General features: G+C 40.6%; 1 protein-coding gene across 6 annotated transcripts in view; it reads right to left on the bottom strand.

The window, feature by feature from the left end:
* The window catches only part of ERC2 (ELKS/RAB6-interacting/CAST family member 2), a 1,010,504-nt gene that overhangs the window by 521,831 nt on the left and 465,785 nt on the right, over positions 1–22,888 (bottom strand). For all 6 annotated transcript variants that reach the window (XM_072599028.1, XM_072599030.1, XM_072599026.1 and 3 more), the window contains one exon: positions 14,664–14,799. In XM_072599028.1, the coding sequence (XP_072455129.1) occupies positions 14,664–14,799 (136 nt within the window). The remainder of the gene's footprint in view (positions 1–14,663; positions 14,800–22,888) is intronic.

Here is a 22,888-nt window from a genome sequence, read left to right as displayed (position 1 = left end):
CGCTCCCATAGTTGAAGTGCCCTCCTCCTTCAACTCCATCTCTCTGAATCCTCTTCCTTCAAGGCTACACTGTGTTTCTATCTCCTCTATGAAACTTCATTTTCCCAGTCATTAAGACATTCTCTTCTTCAAATTACCTTATAGTTACAATTACTAAGACCCAGACCAGCACCACTAGGAATTAATGATTTGGGGCATTTATATAGCACCTTATAGTTTACAAAACCCTCTACAAACATCATCTCATTTGAGACTCACAGCAATCCAGCCTTTGGTTGAATCCTACAGGTAGAATGATTTCCCTTTTACGGAACCAAAAACTAAGGCTTACAGAGGTCAGTTAGATTGTCCATAGTCACATAGTAACTGTCAGAGGTGACATTTAGATTAGTCAACATTCAATTATTAAGCACTTACTATTTGCCTAAATTCTGAGGAGACAAAGACAAAAGAGGACTCTGTCTTCCAGAAGCTTACATTCCAATTGAGTGAGGGGGAAGGGAAGGGGGTCATTCACTCCTTATATCCAGCTAGAAGAAGGGACGATCTGAACAACTTCATTTCCATAACAGACACTACCAGGTAATGAGGGTTGGGTTAAAAGTAAGAATCCCTCTGCACGGATTGGTGAATTCACAGATGACAAAATAAGGCATAATGATAAAACAAGTAGGATCCAAGCACTGAGCAGTCTGGGATCTGTTCAGCCAGAACTAGTTTGACTCTGACCCATCCACTGAGTTACTGAAATCTTCTTTTCTTACTGTGTAGTCACAGAGTATTATAGACATGTGCATGTGTGTGTGTGTGTATGTGTACATGAGATGAAGGCAAAAATAGTTTCTTTACATCTGCCATATTTCATTAATTTCATCTAATATTCTCTTCTGTTCTGCTGTGCTCTGGTCTGTCTGATCTTTTGAAAAAGGATTTATTAAGCACGTTGGGGGATGGAGGGGATGCCATGCTTTAAGCTAGAAGCTGAGGCTATAAAGAGAAAAACAAACCCACAATTTTCAAGCTTACATGGGGTGGGGATGAGAGGGGATTTGGAGAGGGAGACTGAATTGTGCAAGAGTTCCATAACAGTTATTTAAATGAGTATTGCAAGGATCTGACACCTAAAATATATGAGCAACTAACAGAACTATATAAAGCTATAAGTCATTCCCCAAAAGAGAAATAGTCAAGAGAAATAAACAACAGTTCTCAACCTGTGAACAACTGGATGAAAGAATGATCCAGCAAAATAATCACTAATAAAAGGGGAACATAAATCAAAACAACCTCCACCCAACAAATTGGCAATAATGCCAAAAGATGGGAGTGGTCATTGTTGGTGGAACTAGGAATTGGTCCAGCCACTCTGGAGAGTAAATTGGAATTGTGCTTCTCCCCCCCACACACACTTTAAACATGTTCATTAAATGTACATATTATTCAATCCAGAGATTCTTCTGTCAGAAATATACTCTTAGAACATCAATGATAAAAAGAATCATATCTACATCAAAATATTAATAAGCACTTTTTTAGGATCAGAGAACTGAAAATTGAAAAGCTGATTGATGCTCATCTATAGATGAATGACTAAATAGCTATTGTACACAATGTTATAATAATAACAATAATAGCTAACATTTATGTAGAGCTTACTATGTGCCAGGCACTGGGGCTAAATGCATTATAGCTATTACAGATCATAGACACAGAGCTGAGCGGGTCTCAGAAATCACCTAGTCTAATAACTTTATTTTACACATAAGGAAGGTCACTGCAAAGGCAGCAAGAAGGAAAAGCTAAAAATGAACCCAAGCCTTTTGACTCTAAATTCTGCCCACCAAATTGTCTGACTTCTAATCTAACCACTCCTCATATACTACAGTTGAGGAAACCGAGGCCCAGGGACTGTTCCCAGGGTCCCCTCCCCAGTACGTGGCAGACACAGGTGGGGTTTGAAGGCAGGTCTTGCTCCCTGCCAGCCCAGCTCTCAGTATACGACCCGACCCCACCACACCTACTCCATATATTTAGGAAACAGCAGGATATGCACGGGAAACGTAATGACAACAAAAAGCATTGAAAGAGTCATAAATTTCCCAAGCCAGCTTTCCCCGTGCTGCAAATCGGAACAGCTTATTTTGCTGAATTTCCATCTAAATCATTGACGGTGTCATTGATCACCACTTACTTCATCTGGAGTGTTTGAATACACAATGTAGCAAAGTCTGGGGCAAGTCATAAGTCAAAATGGAAAAAAAAAAAAATTCCATGGCCCTGGTCAGCTCCTACGCACTGTGACGTGCTGAAGCCCTAACAACTGTTAGAAAGAGGTTATTGGTGTCAAGCTGACATGGGCCTTGATTTGCAGACGTCCTCCAAACCAACCTTTGCAAGTGTATTTCAGAGTAAACTCATAGTCATTATTCTGGATGAAGACAATTGGTTTAGTTGCACTATTGCTTGTGATGCATGCACACTGCATGCTGAACGTGATTGCCCCCTAAGGATTCCCCAAGTCCCACATGTGTGAGTTATTATGTAAAAATTACTTTTGAGTGGAAAAAAATAGCAATCGGTAGGCTGAGATCTGCGTTCTCTTCCAGGCTGCCCTTCCAAAGTCTTTGTTCACACAGGATGCAGTCATCAAGCCAAGTTACAAAGAGTGAAGGCACACTAGGTGAACATCAGCACTTATTCCTAGAGGATTTATTTTTCTTTTCAAAATTGTTTTTTTTCTTTAAAAATCTTTTATATTACCGTTCATTTTCATGTCACCTTCATTTCTAAATATGTCCCCACCCTTTGTATATATGTTTATACACACATATATGTAATATGTGCACCTATACATACACATATACATAGTATGTATACATATAGAATATAATATGTATATACACATGTATTTGTATATGTTTATATAATATCAATATGTATTTGTGTAATGCATATATAAATATACATTCAAAGTCATCTTAGGCAGTGAGAGTCTTAGTAACGGGCAGATACAAGGAAAGTCCTTTGGAAGAGGGGCTGTGAGCTGTCTCAAAGAGAGCTGGGGGTTACACCAAGCAGACACTTGGAAGGAGAACATTTAAAGGTGATGTCATGGAGCATGCCCAGGAGTAAGGAATGGAACACTCGGGTCAATCAACCAAAAAGCATTTATTAAGCACCTACTATGTTCTAGGTACCATGCTAAGCACTTTACAAACATTTTCTCATTTTATTCACACAACCCCAAGAGATGGATGGTGTTATTCTTATTTTACAATTAAGGAAACTAAGGCAGATAGTGGTGAAGTAACTTGTCCAGAGTCATAGAGCTAAAAAGTGTCTCAGGTCATATTTGAACCCAGGTCTGCCTGACTCCAGGCCTCCTAGACCATCTGTTGCTTCAGCTCATTTCATCCAGCAGTAATCCAGTGTTCATTATGATCGTGGCCTCCCTTTAAGGGTCTGAAAGGAGTGAGAGCAAGGCTTGACCTCTGAGTCCATCAGCACAGGAAACTCCCGGTATGGAAATCCCACTCACCAACACAAACTGGCAACTTATCTGTGGCATATAATCTTTAAGAGCAGCCCAAAGCTCCTAGAGGTCAAGCAACTTATCCAGGGTCACACAGTACTTGAGGGTGAGACAGTACTTGAACCCAGATCTTTCAGGTTTCAAAGCTGTATGTGATAGTTGTCTCTCTTTGGGTGCCCATGATGTGACTTGCGCCATGTCTGCTCAGGCAGTAGCTTTGTGCTTGGCGCTTCTGAATGAAGTCATGAGGCCTGGGGAATGGTCAGTCTATTGTAAGTAGCCTCCCCTGTGCATTTATGCCAGGAGCTGATTCAAAGTCTTTTTTTTTCAGTTTCTTTGTTTAGGGACATAGTTGTCCCATTCTACAGCCCCCATCCCCTTGTTCACTGGCTCCATCACAGCCCAGACTAACTGTGAACATGGACAGATGACTGAGTGAGTATAAGCAGAGAAAAATATCCAGGAGATAAGGTCCTTCCTTGGGGGAAAGTGGAATCAACATGAGATGTGATCACATGAGGCCCACGCATGGGACACAGCATTAATCCCTTCATCCTTTGGCAAAAGACAACCATGTCTCTTACTTTCATTCAGTTCAGATCATGTCAACTCAGTTTAGCTCAAGGAATATATATTTAGCCCCTCATGTACAAAAGAGCTAGGGCTGGGCACTGGGGAAGCAAAGACAAACATGAAAAATATGAAAAAGCCCTCCACAATCTGGTTCTTCCCCTTTTCCTATCTCTCTAATCCATTTTCATAAATGATTGTCTTCATGTGTTCTCTGTTCAAGTCAAACTGGCCTGTTGACTCTTCCCCACACGATACACCCCATTTCCACCCCACCTCCATCCTTTTGGTCAAGTGGCCCTGGTCTCTGAAATGCGCTTCCTCCATTTCTCTGCCTCCCAGAGTTTCAAACTCCCTTCCTCAGATACAACCTACAAGGCAAGACCTTTCCTGAGTCCCCTAGTTACTGTCATTTACTCCCTCTTAGAATTATTTTCAAATTATGTGTTTTCCAATTCTAATGGAATTAGTTTCTAATTCTTTACTCTAATTTATTTGTTATCTCCCTCGATGGAAAGCGAGCTCCCTCAGGGGAAGGACTGTTTAGTTCATGCCTTTGTAGGTACCCACTGCCATGTAGGTTGATTTGAATTAAGAAGATACATTTTGTTATGCTGAGTGACAAAATGTACAAAGAGGAATGAATACAAAGGAATGTGAAGAAGGAAAGCCCATTGTCAAGGAAAGAGGCCAAGAATGGCCCAGTGTCCATGATGGACACTGAGCTGTGCTTGGAAAGAAGCCAAGGGGTCTCAACGGTAAGAACAAGGTAAGAGCAAGGTGGAAGATGGGGGGACATGCACCAGGAACTACTAACAGGCCAATCTAACTGAAGCAGGGAGTCAAATCAGTCTTTTGAACCTACATGTGGTCTAGAAGGGTAGGCTGCCATATCTTATCCTGGGGTAATAGGAAGCCACTGAAGACTTCTAGATAGGAGAGTGATATAATAATAAGAAGAAAAAGAATGACAATTATTATCCTACAATAAAAGAAGAACAATAGCTAAACATTTATATAGTGTCTAAAGTTTGCAAAACACTTTACAGGTTAAGTCATCTCAAAAGACTTGGGGTTACCTGGGCCTATATCCCAAGGTGATCAAAGAAAAGGGAAAAGGACCTATTTGTACCAAAATATTTACAGCAGCTCTCTTTGTGGTGGCAAAGAATTGGAAATTGAGGGGATGCCCATAAGCTGGGGAATGGTTGAACAAGCTATGGTATATGCTTGTGATGGAATATTATTTTGCTATAACAAATGATGAGCAGGTGGATTTCAGAAAAACCTGGAAAGACTTACATGAACTGATGTAACGTGAAGTGAGCAGAACCAGGAGAACACTGTACACAGTAACAGCAACATTGTAACAGTAATAGCAACATTGTAACAGTAACAGCAATATTGTACGATGATCACCTGGGAAGGACTTTTCTATTCTCATCAGTACAACGATCCTAGACAATCCCAAAGGATGCATGATGAAACATGTCATTCATATCCACAGAAAGAACTGATGAACTCTGAGTGCAAAGGGAAGTATGATCTTCTCATTTTCTTTACTTTTCTTGCTTTTTTGCAATAGGGTTAATATGGAAATATGTTTTACATGATTTCAAATGTATAAATGATATAATATTGCTTGCCTTCTCACTGGGTGGGGAAGGGGCTAGAGGAAGGGAGAGAATTGAGAACTCTGCATTTTATAAAATGAATGTTAAGGCTAATGTGGAAATATGCTTACTGTCATTGCACATATATAACCTATATCAGATTTCTTGACATCTTGGGGATGAGGAAAGGGAAGGAGGAAGGGGGAAAAATTGGAACTCAAAATCTTATAAAAATGGATGTACATGTAATTAGAAAAAACAAAATACTATTTAATTTTTAAGTAAATACTAAAAATAAGTACATGTAAGTTTTAAAAGGTGAGGGGAAAGATCATCTCAACAGCTGTGTAGAGGATAGATTGAAAAAGTGAATTAAAAATGGGATGGTTCGGTGATATTTTTACAAAGGAACAGACTGTGGAACTATGACTTCCTTGACATGGGCTCTCTTAGGTGAAGGGACTCCCTCTATCGATGAAAATCAGCACCTTCTCTACTTAATGTAGCTCCACAGAAAACAGAGATTCACCCAGGACCACCCAACCAGCATTTGTCAGAAGGAACAAAGGAACCTAGATTTTCTTAGCTCCAAGGCCAGCTAGATTCTAATATGTATGTATCTATGTGTGTGTATATATATATACACATATACATACATATATAATGCTATAACACACTGTCTCTCAGATTGTTTTTTAATAAATTTTAATACATATTGAGAACCTTGAGATTCTCAGTTAGCCAAAGGAAGAAGGTATGGAGACCATTTTCACAGGAGTCCCTCTCCCAGCCCCCCCATTTGTCACAGAGAACTATCACTCCTTTGCCCAATAGCGATGATGATTTCACTTTACAAACATGTGGCTTTTTCCAACTTAAACATTTACTTCTACTGCGGTAGCAGAAGGTTCACTGATGGGGTGCAACCTAAAAGCCCTGCAGAAAGAATCCTGAGCCCGATTCTCCCTCTGGGAGGGGGAGTTCAGCAGCAGATTAGCCAGCGCCTGATCAAGGGGAGATCTTTGATTTGCACAGACATAGGCAGTGTTTGCATGGAGGGGTCTACACCCATGGGGGCCCAGCCTAGGATTAAGTCACAAATCCTCAGGAAAAAGTGGAGGCCGCTTCTCAGAAGAAATATGCAGGTCTGTGCACATTTGGAAAAACAAGTCATACTTTAAGAGGAGGAGAGAAGGGGGAACACGTCACATATAATCATGTTATTTACAACAACACGGATTTTGTTTTGAATCATCAGTCATAAAATCCATGGCCAAGCATGCTTTGAAAAACTTGTCAGATTATGAACTACAGCAACAAAAAAAAAAACGTAAACTGTCCACCAAGTGTAGTAGAAAATTATTTTAAATTAAGATTTCCTTGGATTATCTATATGGAGCCCTTTATAAGAAACAAGAACAAAAGCAAAGCTGGGCTTCTGGGTCTTAAACTATACCATGAAACCAAGGTATAAATAAATTTTTCCATTAAAAGAAGAGGGCTGCTGGCTTTACACATCTATGTAGATGTTCAGGAGATGGCGATTCAGTGTGACAGCCAGAAGGCCAGTGACGCTAGACCATAATCCATAGGAAAAAAAGGTTAGTATAGGGAGACCAGAAAAGAAGACAGGGTCAGTTATGGAGAACAGTAAATGTCACACAAAGAGACGCTAGGGGGCCACGGCATTTCCTGAGTAGGAGGTGATATGGCCAGACTTGTACTTTAGGAAAATCACTTTGGCAACTGAGTGGAGGATGGATTAGGGTGGGGAGAGATATAAGGCAGGGAGACCGGTCTGAAGGCTACTGCAGTAGCCAGGGTGATACAGTGAGAGGTGAGGAACGTTTCAGCGAGAGCCATTCCTAAATGAGTGGAGAAAAAAGAATATATACAAGACATGTGAAGGTAGAAACAAGTCATGATTGGGTTATCAATGGATTTCATATACAGGAGCAAGTGAGTCATAGGAGATGGAGATGACACCAGAGGTCATAAGCCTGGGAGAGTTAGGGGTTGACATGGACCTGGAAGCTTAAACACGGAAGCAGCTGCTATAACCAATCTTGCTTCCTCTACAAAGCATAGACTTGGTGAACTTTGTGAAATCCATAATGAAGTACATATTTTGCTGAAAGCTACGCATTCTTGTGGCTGATGTCATTAGTTACAGCTCTTCGCCTAGCCCACTCACCCTCTGAGGAGGGCAGCAGAAAAATGGAACACCTCAATGGCACAATGCTGGGCCTAGTGTTGGGCAGATGGCAATTGAGAAAACTCAGGTTTTCTTTCTGGCAGGCCTCATTCTTCCATGGAAAGGGTAGGCCTGTGTGAGCATTCTTGATTGTTTTCTAAGCAATCATACTCTAGTTTAACTGCTCACAGAGAAGAAACTTTACAGCCCCCCAGGACCCGATCATCGGGAAACGGAAGCACGAGAGAGCCCATTTTTGTTTTCAGGCAATAAATTCAATAGAACTCTGCAGTCACCAAACAAAAAGCTGGACTGGAGTACTGGCTTTTCCATCTCTTCAGATGTTAGTTCATTAACTCAATCGACTGCCCAGGGAAGACTTTTGCCAAAAACTACAAAGTTTCCCATGTGGTCTTCGAAAGGCCTTGTTTATTCAGAGAGCCATTTCTAAAGCATGAAAAAAATGCATCCAATTTCAATAATGAAAATTAAATTTGAAGAGTATTTTGTAAACTGGAAAGTGCTGTCACAACCTGAATTATTATTATGAAAGTAAGAGTAGAAGCACCGCAGCCAACAGCTCCAGATTCAGATTCTAGCTTCTGAACCTACTATGTCGCATCGCATGAGTCCCTTCACTCCCCTAAGCTTCCATGACTCCATTTGTGTGTAATGTGGGGGCTGATGCCTCCCCTAAATGGAAGAGACTGGGGAGTACGCTTCTGCCTTGCTCCCTGAGTGGGACCACGCACAGACAGGCTGCAACTGGTTCTGGTCTGCTAACCACATGATGGATGGGTGGATTTGTGAATGGGCAAGTCTCCAGAACTGGGGTACTTCAAGAGGCATTAGGGAGTCAGGGCCAATCCTTTGGTCAGTCCTTTTTTCCTTCCAAGCTGAGTTCTGGTGAGACAATGCTGTAAAGGGAGAGGCCCTGAGCAATTCCAACGTGAGGCCAACATGGGAAAGGCCTCTGTTCTTTGCTTTTCTGCCTTTATTCTGTCCTATTTTAGGTGAAGGAGATTTGAGATGACCATGAAAAGTCAAAAAATGAGCTATCAGGAGCTCTAGGAGCAGGTTTGTAGTCATCATCTCAAGCACAGAGGCCCCAAGGAATGACCTTCTGGCCCTAGACCAATAATGGCTGAGAGGCATAATCATCCACGGGCTATACAGTATTTGGAAGTAAACTTAGGAAGGCCAACACATTCAGTAAGTGGAAGCTTACTCCCTCAGACACTGAGGTGGTAAAGGGAAAGGAGTGCTCCCAGGTGCCAGGGGAAAACGTTTGTAATTTCTGCTTTTGCTGTCTCTTTGTAGTAAATACCCCTTTGCATAATCTAATTGAATTGAACTGGCTAAATGGAACTGGGGTGTTAAGTCCTAGTGGTTAATAATGAAGATGAACACCAGAATGAAGGTCTGAGACAATACTATTAGGCAAGGGATACCCCTAACACCTCAAGGCTACCCCTAGAACTCTGTGGGGTGATGCAGTCAGCTATGCTCTGGGAGACTGAGTCTGAGCAAAAAATGGAGAAGACTCATATCGCCTGCCTACCTCAGAGAAGGAGGGGGATGGGATATATTGTAAACCTGAAAGTGCTATCAAAATGAGACACTGACATCTTGTGATATTAAAGAGAAAAATCTCTGCATGGATCAAGAAACTGAATCAAGAAATGGAAAGTGCTGAGGCCAGCTACTGAGCTGCTGTTCTGTCTTCCAAATGTTTAAAAAGTAAATTAATAGACCTGGACCAAAATCATCACCTAGGGACTTGAGTTCTTGCTGATGAGATCCTGAAAGAATCAAGGCATTTCTGCAGAGAAAGAGGAATGAATGATAGCTGTCACCAAGTGTTTGGAGGCCTGGCACACCAAAGAAACATTATTAGCTTTGCTCTACTTAGTCCCCAAGGGTAGAATCAGGAGCAAATGAGAGAAGTTGCAGAGAAATTAACACAGGTTTGATGTTAGGGAGGAATAAAATTCTTATTCCTCACACTCCCCACAAGCAGAGTGGGCTCCCTAGAGGTGGTGGCTGGATGGAGCTCTTCGAGAGAAGGCTGACTGACCCCTTTCGAGTACATGAGAGAAGAAATTTTCATTTATCAGGTCCAAGTCCCCTAGGAATCATTCCAACGCTGAAACTCTGTGATAATCAGGATCTTCCTTAATTGCCTCTCAGATGCATAAAATAATGTTATTTTATGTGCATAATATTTATGATGACATTTCATGTTTCTTTAAAGTTTGAAACATATTTTATTTCATCTGTCCCTTGCAACAACTATAAAGTAGAGAACATATCACACCCATTTTACAGATGAAAGAAACTGAGACTGTGAGACATAAAATGGATTCGTTTAATAAGAGTCAACAAGTTTTAGAGGCAAGATACTCACACTCACTCTCTCTCTCTTCCTGAATAATTTTGACACTCTAACCATTTATACCACACTATCTCTCTTAATACAGGATACAAAAGCATCCATTTCTTTGTTTTTCTTCTCATTGTCTAAATTGGATTTGAGAATTAATTATGCAAAATCCACTTTGTATCCCTAAGCATATTGAGCAACCTTATACCCATATCTCTGATGGCTCAAGAAAGGTAAGCAAGCATGGTCTCCTTGGTTACTAGCCAGGTACCTAAAACAGCTCATTTTTTTTCTTTATGATGCACAGGTATCTCTAGTAGCTGAGGAAAACTTAGGGTTCTTTCTTACCACTGACTGAAGCGTAAAGGCACAAGAGCCCCACAGTGGTGCCCAATACACCTTTGGAGGCTCCAGCTATTCACTATCTTTATGAAAAGCCTGTTTGGCCTTTTTTTTGGTCACATCCAGCCATGGGTCCTCATGCTGGTGACTGGAACGAAGTGGAATACTAGTCCTTCACATACTTAAACCTGCTGACATGTCTTTGCTTCTCCAGGCCAAATACGCTCAATAGATGCTTAAACAGACCCTTATTGGCTTGGCCTCAAGGTTCTTCACATTATGGTTGCCTTCCCCTGAGTGTCCTCCAGTTCATCAATGTCCTTCCTAAAACATGGTACCCCCAAACTGAACACAACATTCTAGCTATAGCCTGACCAGGGCAGAGGACAGTGGCATTACCACCTCCTTATTTTGGCAAGCTCTACCTCTTTTAATGTTGTACAAGCAGGCATGAGCTTATTGGCTGCTTTATCATACAGTTGACTCATGAAGAGCCTTCTAAAACCCCAGATCTGTTTTCAGACAAAGTGCTAATGGATCTTCTTCCATCTTGTCCTTGTGAAGTCTATGTTTGGAACTCAAGTGAGAGACCTTTATTCTTATTAAATTCTATCTTATGAGAATCAGCCTAACTGTTCTAAGAGCCTGCTGAGATCATGTTGAATTCTGATTGCATCCTCCAGCATATTACACAGCCCTTCCAACTCTGGGTCAGCTCCATTTTGATAAGCGTGTCCTTGATGCCTTTATCCAATAAAATGTTAAACAGTCCAGACTGATACTTCATAAGATACCTGATTTCATCTTTGTGGGTTCACCTGCCATCCTTAGAGATAACAGCTGCTCCACATTCCATATATTGCTATAGCCTAAACATTCATCCCCTGAGGGTCAAACATCAAGAAATGCATTTTTGTACAGTCCTTGGATGACAGGTCTACATGATATGAACACATTATTACTTGAAGTCTGTTCAACTGGTAAGATGTTAGAAAACTTGTATTCCACACCATAATGAAGTATTAGAATGGGAAATAGGAATAGGAAAGACCTAGATATGGACGTAGACATAGACATAGACACAGACCCAGAGGCCTCAACTTAGACGCAGGCATGGATACAGACACAGACATGGTTGATGTAGACGTAGATGTGGGCGGAACATCCATATGTAATATACATCATCCTTTAACATTTACAAGCTCCTCTGTAGTCTTCATGTGCTTTGATACTAAACCAACTCACACATACTCACACTCACTCTCTCTCTCACACATACATTCACATATATATACAAACACACTCACACATGCCTACTTCCACACTCTCACACACATTCACATTCACATTCACATAAACTCACACCTACCCACTTGCAAACACGTACACCACATACATATACACCACACACACGAGCATATAATCACATACTCCCTCTCTGACACATGCATATTCACACACTCTCACACACACACACACACACACACACACACTCAACACATATACTCACACATTCTCTCTCACACACACTCCTTTCGCACACACACACACACACACACACACACACACACACACACACACACACACATATTCAGACAGAGGCAGCATGATGTAATGAATTCTGAGCTGACCTCAGAGGCAGGCTGACTTGGGTTCAAAGCTCATCCCTGCTCCACACTAGCTAGAGCATCTTTGGCAAGTTAACGCCCCACTATCCCAGGACACTCTCAAAGACTGGAAGTTACCAAAGAGTTCAAGAAAGTACCTCACTGAGAGCTTCCAACACTGATGGAATCACAAGCTTGATAGCTTTTAAAAATGCATATTCATGTGGGAGTGAGGACTTAGAGATGCAAAGAACCTTGAAGGAACCCAGTCCATCCTTCTCATTTTACAAAATGAGGAAACTGAGGCCCAGAGAGGTTCAGTGACTTGGCCAAGGTCAAAAAGAGAATAATTGGTAAGCCCTATGTACTCATATCCAGAACTCTTCACAATATTCCAAACTGTCTGTACATGAAAAAGCAATTCTGATTATTTCTTTTTAACAATAAAAAAAATAATTAAAGCAGCTATATTTAAAAATCATATTTAAGAGAACAAATTCTATAACAGCAGCTTTGTCTGTGGCCAATAACCTTTGAGACAACAGGTGCATTTAATTATTCCACTTGTGTGAAAAGTATCGCAGAAAATCTCCCCCATGATGGACCTTCCATCAAACAATTCCATGAACTGGAATAGGTAGTATAAGAAGTATTATGCCCATTTAACAGATGAGGAGCCTCAGACTCAGAGGCATTAAGTAGCCTGCCCAATGTCACACAGCCAGGACTGTGACATACTGTACAACTTTGCAGGCTTTTGCCATGTTTCTCCCTTTACAACAGACTTCTTACATGGAATGATTTTTTTTGATATGTAAACAACAGCTAAGAATTGAGGTTGCCCAACAGTTTTCTAATCTGTTCAGTATCTATTATCTAAAGATGGAAGCCATTCAAAAAACCAAATGTTATAAGGAAAAGATCAATGGACTTGGGATCCAGAAGCTCTGAGTTCAAATTCTGCCTCTGACATGGATTGGCAGAATCTCTCCAAATGAATCACTCCCCTTTCAATGATAGTTTCCACATCTGTAACAGGGACAAGGACTAACTCTGTGAAGTCATTGATATAGGGAACTCCCAGGTGAGCAGAGTCCCTCTACCACTTCAGATCAGCACCTTCTTTGCAACGAGTAGTCTTAGAGAGTTGTCTGGCCACTCTCTAAGAGCCATTAAGAATCTGCCTGGATCACAAGCCGGAACATGCTAGAAAAGGACTGGAATCAAGGTCTTTCTGTCTCCAAGACCAGTTCTCTATCTGCTACGCCACAGTTCTTCTCCAATGTCAGTCAATTCATCAAAAAGCATTTAATTCTAGTGACCATGTCCAGTTTCTCTTGTCTGAGTTTTAAAGGGCTGTCTCTCTCATTAGACTTTAAGCTCCTTGAAGGCAGAGACTCCTTCTTTGTATGCCTAGTGCTTCACTGAGCCTAGCACACAGTAGGTCCTTAATTAACTGACTGACTATTAAACCCTTATAGTCAGGCACTGGGCTAAATATTAGGAATATAAAAAAGGAAGATACTTGGCCCCCACCTTCCCAGAGCTCACAAGTTCATGGGGAAGACAACAAGCCGACCTCAATGGGATGATTGTGAAGAATAAATGGCAAAATTATGGAAATTCCTTTGTGAACACTGAAATGCTGCTTAAATGTGAGCAATTTTTAATGTAGAATTTCACATGAATAAGAACCAAAGTTAAACACCGCCATCTCTACTCAAGCACACACTGGAGCAAGTCCTTATGTTGAATATTCTCTCTTCTGCCACAATGCTTGGCACGCAGAAGGCACATCATACATACTTGTTCCATCAAACTGAACTGGCTCTTCTTCTACCTACACTATGTTATTGATTTTCTGCCCCCAAAGGTGCTGAAGTTGACATTCTATGTGGTTGAGGACTCTGATTTTCAAGGAGAAATGCTTCTTCCTAAGAGGGATTTCTATTACCCAGAAACAAAGCATAATTCACATCAATCCCAGTATCAACACAGAAACTTTTAAAATGGGATTTTTTAACAGCTCATCAACCTTTGTATAGATCCCTAGTGAGCAAAGATGCATAATGGAATCAAACTGGAGATCCATATTTGAAAATGGTTAGCGATTCTTTAGGGAAATTAAAAACACATATTTCCATTTTCCAGTACATCTGATTAAGGTGGACAACACTGAAGTGGTAAGGAGAAGTAACAATACTCACCTTCTTCTACCTGGAGAAGATGAAAATGACCCCAGATGAAGAGGTCATGGGTGGCGTTGGCTTTTCATGTTTTTGTTATTCTAATGGGGTCACATTTACACATGCTCAAGACAATAGATTCCATGGCACAATTTCCCGTGTCTTTAATGCAGTAATGTAACATTCAAGGGCAAAGGAGCTGTTCATGAATTCTGAGAATCAATGAACGAGCTTACCTGTAAGTGCTGGGAGTTGTCTGTCATGTTATCCTCCCTCCTGCGTACTTCTTCCAGTAACTGGGCATTCTTCTTTTTTTCCAGCTGTTGGTTGTGCTTAAGGTTGGCCACTTTTTTATTTTGGTCCTTCATATGTCTAGGAAAAGCATACATGAACACTTGTGAATTATAGGGGTGCAGTAATGTGTGAATATCACAGAACTGAGACCACTCTTTGTATTATTTTGATAACTATATAGGAGAAATAGATGAGATAGCATAAAAAATATACATTACTAACTTTCTTTTAAAAGAATTCCCTCAAATAAATACTACTCTTTGGACTAAATTAACCTTTACACAAATACACTAAGGGTCTCTATTTCATTGTTTTGGGACTTCCATCCAATAATATCTGCAATTTAATAGAGAAGTCTTAAAGGGCTGCTTACAAACCAGAGAAATAGGGTGATTGGCTCCCATATCATGGAGCATATGCACGAGAAGCTGTATTGCTCAGTGGACAGAGCACTGAATTTGAAGTCAGGAAAACATGGGTTCAGATCTTGCCTCAAACACTTACTAGCTGTATTGCCCCCAACAAGACACCCTCTGTATACCTTAATTTCTTCAACTGTAAAATGGGGATAATAATAGCAAATTCCTCCCAGGGTTGGGGGGAAGATCAAATGAAGTGTGTATTTAGTACAATGACTGGAATGCATTAGGTGATTAATTAATGTTTGTCCCCTTCCCCCACCTTTCTCAACCACCATTAACTTTTCCTTCTTGAAATTATTTTGCATATCTTTTCATTTATTCACTTGGGTATATATGATCTTCCTTTAATATGATGCAATTTTATTGGGGGAAGGAAATCTCTTGTTTTAATGTATGCATTCCCAGCTTCTAGAATAGTGCTTTGTACACAAAGTAAATACTTTAAAACTATTTGTGAAACTGAACTGAATTCCAGGCTCCCAGTTCTGCTCTTTATCCTCCAAAGCACGTGGTCTCCCAATTAATCAATCAAGACAAGGAAAAAGAATCACGAACCACAAGGAAGCGCAGAACACATCAAAATATCAAAGCATAGAATTTTAAGACAAACTAGTTAATGAAAAGATTAAAGAAGGACAGTGAAAATCCAGGTCATAAGGTTTATGCAGAATGGGATATGTGTCTCCATGTACAAAATGAGATATTTTTGTTCCTGTAATGACAGCAACTGTTTAAATAAAATTGTTCTTTAAAGTCAACAATAAGCAAATTAAATTTTTAAAAATTTCAAGTTGTGAAGGGAAGAAATTCTAAAGGAAAGTATTTTTCCTGAATTTCACTGATTTTTCTGAAATTTAGGTCAGTGCTGTACCTAGTACACCACCCTGCTTCTCATATATAGCAAACTGAGATTTAATAATAATTTTATTTAATTATAAATCAAAGGATCATAGATCTGAGGCTGGAAGAGACCAGAGAGGCCACAGATCCCGACCACCTCATTTTACAGATAAGAAGACTGAGGCTTAGAAAAGCAAAGCAAGGAGGACTTCAGAAAAGCCTGAAAAGACTTATATGAACTGATGCTGAGTGAAAGGAGCAGAACCAGGAGACCATTATGCATAGTAACAGCCACAGTGTGTGAGGACTGTTTCTGATAAACTTAGCCCTTCATAGCAATGAAAGAACCTAAAACATTCCCACAGGATTCATGATGCAAAATGCCATCCATATCCAGAGAAAGAACCATGGAATCAGAGTGCAGAAGGAAACAGACTATTTTCTCTTATGTTACGTTTTGCTTTGTTTTGGTTTTTCTCATGGTTTCTCCCATTCATTTTAATTTTCTACGCAACATGATTAATGTGAAAATGTGTTTCATAAGAATGTATGTGCATAATCCATATAAGACTGCATGCCTTCTTGGGGAGGGAAAGGGGAGGAGGGGAAGAAAATTTAAGACTTATGGAAGCAATTGTTGACAAGTGAAAACAAATAAATTAATTTAAAAAAAAGAAAAGCGGAGCAACTTTCTCAAAGTCATACAAATAGTAACTGATTGAAAAAACATAAACAAATTTTAAAAAACTGTGACTGGAGAAAGAGGGTGGAACTTGAACCTGAAATTTAGACTTCTTTCTTCTGTATCACATCGCCTAATGAGAGAAAGCAGGGAATGGTTTGCTGTTTGTTTGCTCACTTAACTTTGTCTAGTTTTGTCATTCTTCGTGATATTAGTACTTAGCACAGAGTCTGCCTGGCACATAGTAGGTGCTTAATAAATACTTATTGAGAAGGCCTTGAGCATGCTGGGAGCATACTCTACTGGGGAGATGAAGGAGAGGAACACAATTGCACAGGATTAGAGGCATGACCATCATGCCCTTGGTCCCAGAGAAAGAAGCACCAGCACCAACGGTGTCTGGGGCTTAGAAGAGCGCACAAATAAAACATCCATGGGCAGTAATAGACAACCAACGACTGGAGAGAATCAATAACTTTGCCAAAGCAATTAAAATAATCATTTTCCTTCTAAGAACTCAAAGACCTTCAAAAATATAAAATAAACCGTGCAACAACGTCATTGGCCCCTGCAATCTGACCACAACTGCTCAAAGAAACCCAGAGCTCATAAATCAATCTGTTGGACCCATGGCTCCTCTTAATTATGACTCTATAAATGTACAAGGTATGGTATGTAGGGTCAACCAGACATTCTTTTAGGATGATGTCTCCAAAGGCAAAGAAGCACTGAGGCCCTCTTCCTAAATTCCTAATCCTCCTATCTCAGCTACCAGAGATGATAACTGGGGTATTGCTGGGGAGGAGTATCTCAAGACTACTCCCTATGAGGTAAGTGCATCTTTCTTTAAGGTAGACTTTTTCTTCAAAGAAGTGCCATAATACAAATCAGTGTCAAAAGATACTAGCCACCATGATTGAGCCCATGGGGTAGAAGAACCCAAGGTCGCATTGGGGTCTCCCTTTAATACAGCCCTCTGTCTCTAAAAGGCAACCTCACAAACCAAGGATGTATCAATTTCCAAAATTCAGTAACCAAGAAGGAATTAACCTTCAATTAGTGAGCTTTATTACTGACCAGTGAAAACAGTCTACAGCTGAAGTCCTTGGGCAAGCAGAGTGATTATTTTCTATAGCAAATGCTGCCAATTCAAGTTGAAAATTGGGAAAGATTCCCATAATTCTTAATGTGTTTATTGGCATAGAAAGGTAACTTACTAAAATGCCCTTAGGCCCAATGTCAAAAGACCTAGGGAAAGTGCCAAGATGCTCCTACCACTTCCAAAACTCTGCTTTACAGTGGCTCACTAACCTTTCCATTACTGTCCATCCTTCTTTCTGTTCCTGACTTAGATTCCTCCTGGATGTTCTGCCACCTTCCCTCATCATTCTAGGACCTTCTTTCTCTCTCCTTCTCTCTCTCTCTTTCTCTCTCTCTCTCTCTCTCTCTCTCTCTCTCTCTCTCTCTCTCTCTCTCTCTCTCTCTCTGTCTCTCTCTCTGTCTCTCTCTTTCTCTCTCTCTCTCATCCCTCTCTTCATTCCTCCCTCCCTTCCCTATTCCTTGCAATTCAGCAAACATTAATCAAGTATTTACTATAAGCAAGACCATTTTAAGTCCAGGGGATACAAAAATAAAACAGTCCCTACACCCAATGAGCTTATATTCTACTAGAAATTATATTCAATCTATTAAGTCAATTGGTGACAATTCTTCCCTAGGCTGGAGAAAAATGCTGCCCTAGGTTCCAGGTATGTTGTGGGTCAGAATCCTCTCCACACCGCAGCTCACAAGCCCCTACTGATACGTTTACTTTTACTAGTCAACCAGAGATTATAGCCAGTTCCCAGAAAAGGCATTGAAATAGTAGAGCAGTAAAAGTAACAGAACATTCTCCCCATAAACACTGAGCTTATTCTTCAATAAATAAACATGCCCTCGGTGGGAAGAGTGGCCTTAAAGGGATCACATATGGGGCATGCACACAACCAGGGTATCTGCATAGAGGAGAGCATACACAGGGAATACATGGGATCAGTGCCTACAGATGGAGGCAAAACACACTTGGGACACGTTAGAGTTGCAGGGCATTTCTGATAATATCATTGTCCTGCCTTCTGCTAAGCCCTTCCCTTGAGGGAAATCAAGTCTTGGTTGTTTCCCACCGGAAATCAAATCTGTAATCCATCAGTTCTTCAACTACACAGCCATACTCAAGGTCAAGAAAAGTACAGCCTACCAATACTATTAATTATCATCTATTAGAGATAGGGTTGGTAAGCTTGCAATGGAAGATTGCAGCTTTTTCATCTCCCACTGGAACTAAGCTGTAGGTTTTAGATGTGGTGCTACCTTCTCCATGCCCATCTGCTTCTCTATCCATCATTGACTGGGTGTGATGTGGTTGGTAAGCCTGTCCCTGCAGGTGAAGACCACAGAGCTCCTGAGATAGCTCTCTCACTCCGTGACTATGAAATTCTTTCCTAGGGCAGGCTGGGCATAAAGGTTCGCAGTGTCCTTGGCTAAGATCCTATCTACATAACGAGGTGGATCAGGATAGGTTTTGAGGAAATCAGTGGCTATTATGTAGTGAAGGTGAGGAAAGCCATGACTCTTCTTAGGTGGCTTTATCTTAGCAGAAAGAATAACAAAACTGTGTTGATGGGATCCCTATAACCACTTCCTAGCCCCAACTAGTTCATGGCTGCCCCTTTCTTTTATTGAATCATTAACATGCTTGCACCATGGCTTTTCAAACTCCTCTTCTCAAGACCCCAACTCCATCCCTTTTCCCCTCGCTGTCAGGAGATAGTCTTGCCTACTACGTTGTTGAGAAGATGGAGACCATGTCAACTCCCTACCCAATCCTATAATTCTCTCAGTGCCCTCACTTCTCCTCTTTTCCTTGAACCTTAGGGAGAAAGTCTTCTAATTAAAGGCAGCCTCTTCTTCAATGACCCTAATTCCATCCCCACCCTCCATGATCTCAATGCTTCAATGTTTCACCTTCATACATCTTCAGTATCTTCCTCCATTCTGGTCCTTTCCCCTGAGCCTACAATACTCTCATGTTATAAACAAGGCAGACAGCACATAACCTAGAGATTAAAAATATGTATTTAAGAACATGTTTATGTGTACAGCCCATATCAGATTGCATGCCATCTTGGCGAGGGAGGGAGAGAAAATTTAAAAGTTATGGAAGTGAATGTTGAAAACTAAAAATAAATAAATTGGGGAAAAAAGAAAATGTTGAAAGGAAACACATAATTGCATAGCTGGAAGAGACTTCAGCAACCACTTCTCCCTAAGACATATTTGAGAAGTGGACATCCAGACTTAGCTTGGCAGCATCCTGTTTAAGGCTCAGGTTAGTCCATTGTACTTTGGGATAGTTGAGAATGTCAATAAGGAAGTTTTTCCTGGTATTAAACTTAAATTATTAAACTTAAATTTCCCTCTTCTTAAATTCAATCAATGCTCCTGATTCTGCAATTTGGAGCAAACAGAACAAGCCCACCTCCTGTACATGGCATTCCTTCCAATCTCAGGTCCTGCCTAGGTCTTCTCATCCCTAGTTTCTCCAACAGATCTTCATGTAACAGGTAAATACAGGTAGATAGAGCCATTATAGACACACAGAATTACTTCATTTTTTGTAAGGATTTGCCTCTCTGTTGAGGGATACTGAAGCAGTCTTCTTCACCTACAGGAAAAATTATCATATGCATACTCCTAAGAACCCTTTCATAGAATCTCCCATTTGAAAGAAACCTCAGAAGCCATCTAATCTAGCTGAAGGCATATTGAAATGGAATCTCCACTACAACATAGGCCATGACTTATTGTCCAGTCTTTCCTAAAGGACTTTCAATCAAAGAGGACGCACTAGACCCAGCCTCCAAGGCAGTCCATTTCACTTTTAGACAACTCTAATTTTCAGCATACTTGTCAAGATGCAAAGCCTAAATTTTTCTCTTAGTGGTTTCCAGCCATTCCTCCCACTTCTTTCAATGGGGACAAAACAAAATAAGTTTAGTCACCCTTACAACACCTTGAAGACAGCTCACATCTTTCTTTCTCCCGCCAAATCTCCTCTTCTTCAGGCTAACCATCCCTTGTGACCTTATCCAATACTCACTGGAGAGGAAACTTAGAGATCCTCCACCTCACCTCCCTCATTTTACAGAGGAGGAAACTGAGGTCTGAAGAGACTGTGAGCCTGAACAAGTCACTTAACTTTTCTAAGGCTCGATTTTCTCCTCTGTAAAATGTACATAATAAGGTGATGTAGATAGTAAGGAGGAGATTTGAGATTCAAACCAGCCTCTGACTCCAAATCCATCAATCCTCATCATCATCATCATCACCATCATCATCATCATCTTTCCTTTATGTGGGGCTTCATGAATCCACGCAGAGCAAAAGATCCCTTGCCTTACCAAGTAGTCCCACTCCTCTCTACTATAACCTCTGCTGATTCTATTAAGCTGAGTTATTTGTGGACTTGTACATGGGGGAAAAGAGCAAGCAGGGTATGAGAGCCATGCAAGGCATTGAATGCCAAGTAGAGATGATTCTCCTGTATCAACCCCATTGATAATAATAATAATAATAACAGTCATTCACACTGATTTAGCAAAGCACGTGATCCGGTAAGAGTATCAACTGGCTCCAGGTAATCTGGCATGAAACTGAAAACTGCCACTAGTCAGAGCATACATGAATGTTTGCACACTCCAATGGACCCATGATCTCACCAGGGAGGACATTCTGTCCAACATTACAAACCACAGCCCATGACATGCGCCAATTTGTCAAGGATCTGTGATTTCATCTGGGTAAGCATCTCTCCACCCACACAGGGCAAAAATAATTAAGTAAAAGTGTTGATCACTAAATTAGTATTTTCATATTACAATGAAACTTTTCTAGACCATCCATCTAGAACACTCAGAAACAATTCTCCACTTTCTCCTGATTTCCTTCAACATACCCTGAAATCGTTTTGGTTTTTTTTTTTTTATATTGAGTTCATATTCTGCTAAGGGCGGGGGTGGGGGGGAGGCACTGTACTCCTTCCCCTTGAAGTCCTCATCTCCTTCCCCATTATGCCAAAGTTCCTGAGGTTCTTTTGAAACCACTTTAACCATAGCAACTTACATATATCATGATGGCGGAGCTCCCAGGAATAATTGACACATCAACGAAATTTTTTCCAAGTACATTCCCCATGAAAACATACATCAACAATAAATGTATATTCTTTACAGTTTTAACATTAGCCAGTCTCCTTCTATAACTCAGTCTGAAAACAGCAAATAACAAATGAACGTGGTGGAAGAGAGGGAAACTGGTAAAATATGAAGAATGATAGGATTATTCCAGATGAGAAAAGTTTCAAGAGCATTTACCCAAAGGCTTACAGCTAGTTAGGAAGACAGCAATGTCTACAATCCAAATCTGAACTCCCACACCTAGGACTCTTTGCACTCTATCAATATAAATGAGCAATGAACAGGGCAATGGGGGAAGGGAGAGGGCGAAGGGAAGAGAGTAAGAGAAGAGGAAAAGAGATGGGAGAGCAAGCTTCTTTTCCTTGTGTAAATGTAAAATTCCAGAAACATTTTCTCTAACATTATAAATGACCTGGCATATTTATCATAGAGCAATCAAGCCTTGGATTAACAATCAAAGAATATTGCCAATAATGTTCGCATGATGTTTGTACCCTACCATCATATTCTCCTGGAGCCAGAGAATAAAGGGACTTCAGTGGTCATATAATCCAACCCTTTCATTTTTCAGATAAGGAAATTGAGAGATTTTAAGTGACTTACCCAAGGTCACAAAGATACCAGTTATCAGTGGCTATTATTGAACCCACACCCACTGAGTGTTGGTCTACTTTATCATGCTAATCCTAGAGTTTTGTGTTGGGCTCCAGATGGGCACTTGCCTATTTTTCAAGGCACTTGGGAAAAAAATGGATGAGAATCTAAGAAGATAAGACTAATCCCTCTCTCATAGAAAAGGCCTTCAAATACTTAAAAGGCAGCACAATTATGACCTTTTCTTCAGGATAAACATGCTCAGTTTCTTCGCAGATTGAATGTGGCATGTATGTGAATGTGAATATGGCATGAACTCATGATCAACTTCCATTCTGGTGGCAATTTTCTAGATTTCCTCCAGCTTCTCAATGCCTTTTTTTCCCCAAACTGTG

Source organism: Notamacropus eugenii, chromosome 3 (assembly GCF_028372415.1).
Source record: "Notamacropus eugenii isolate mMacEug1 chromosome 3, mMacEug1.pri_v2, whole genome shotgun sequence".
Classification (NCBI taxonomy): domain Eukaryota; kingdom Metazoa; phylum Chordata; class Mammalia; order Diprotodontia; family Macropodidae; genus Notamacropus; species Notamacropus eugenii.
The sequence above is the reverse complement of the archived record's forward strand: the minus strand, read 5'-3'. Positions and strand labels throughout refer to the sequence as shown.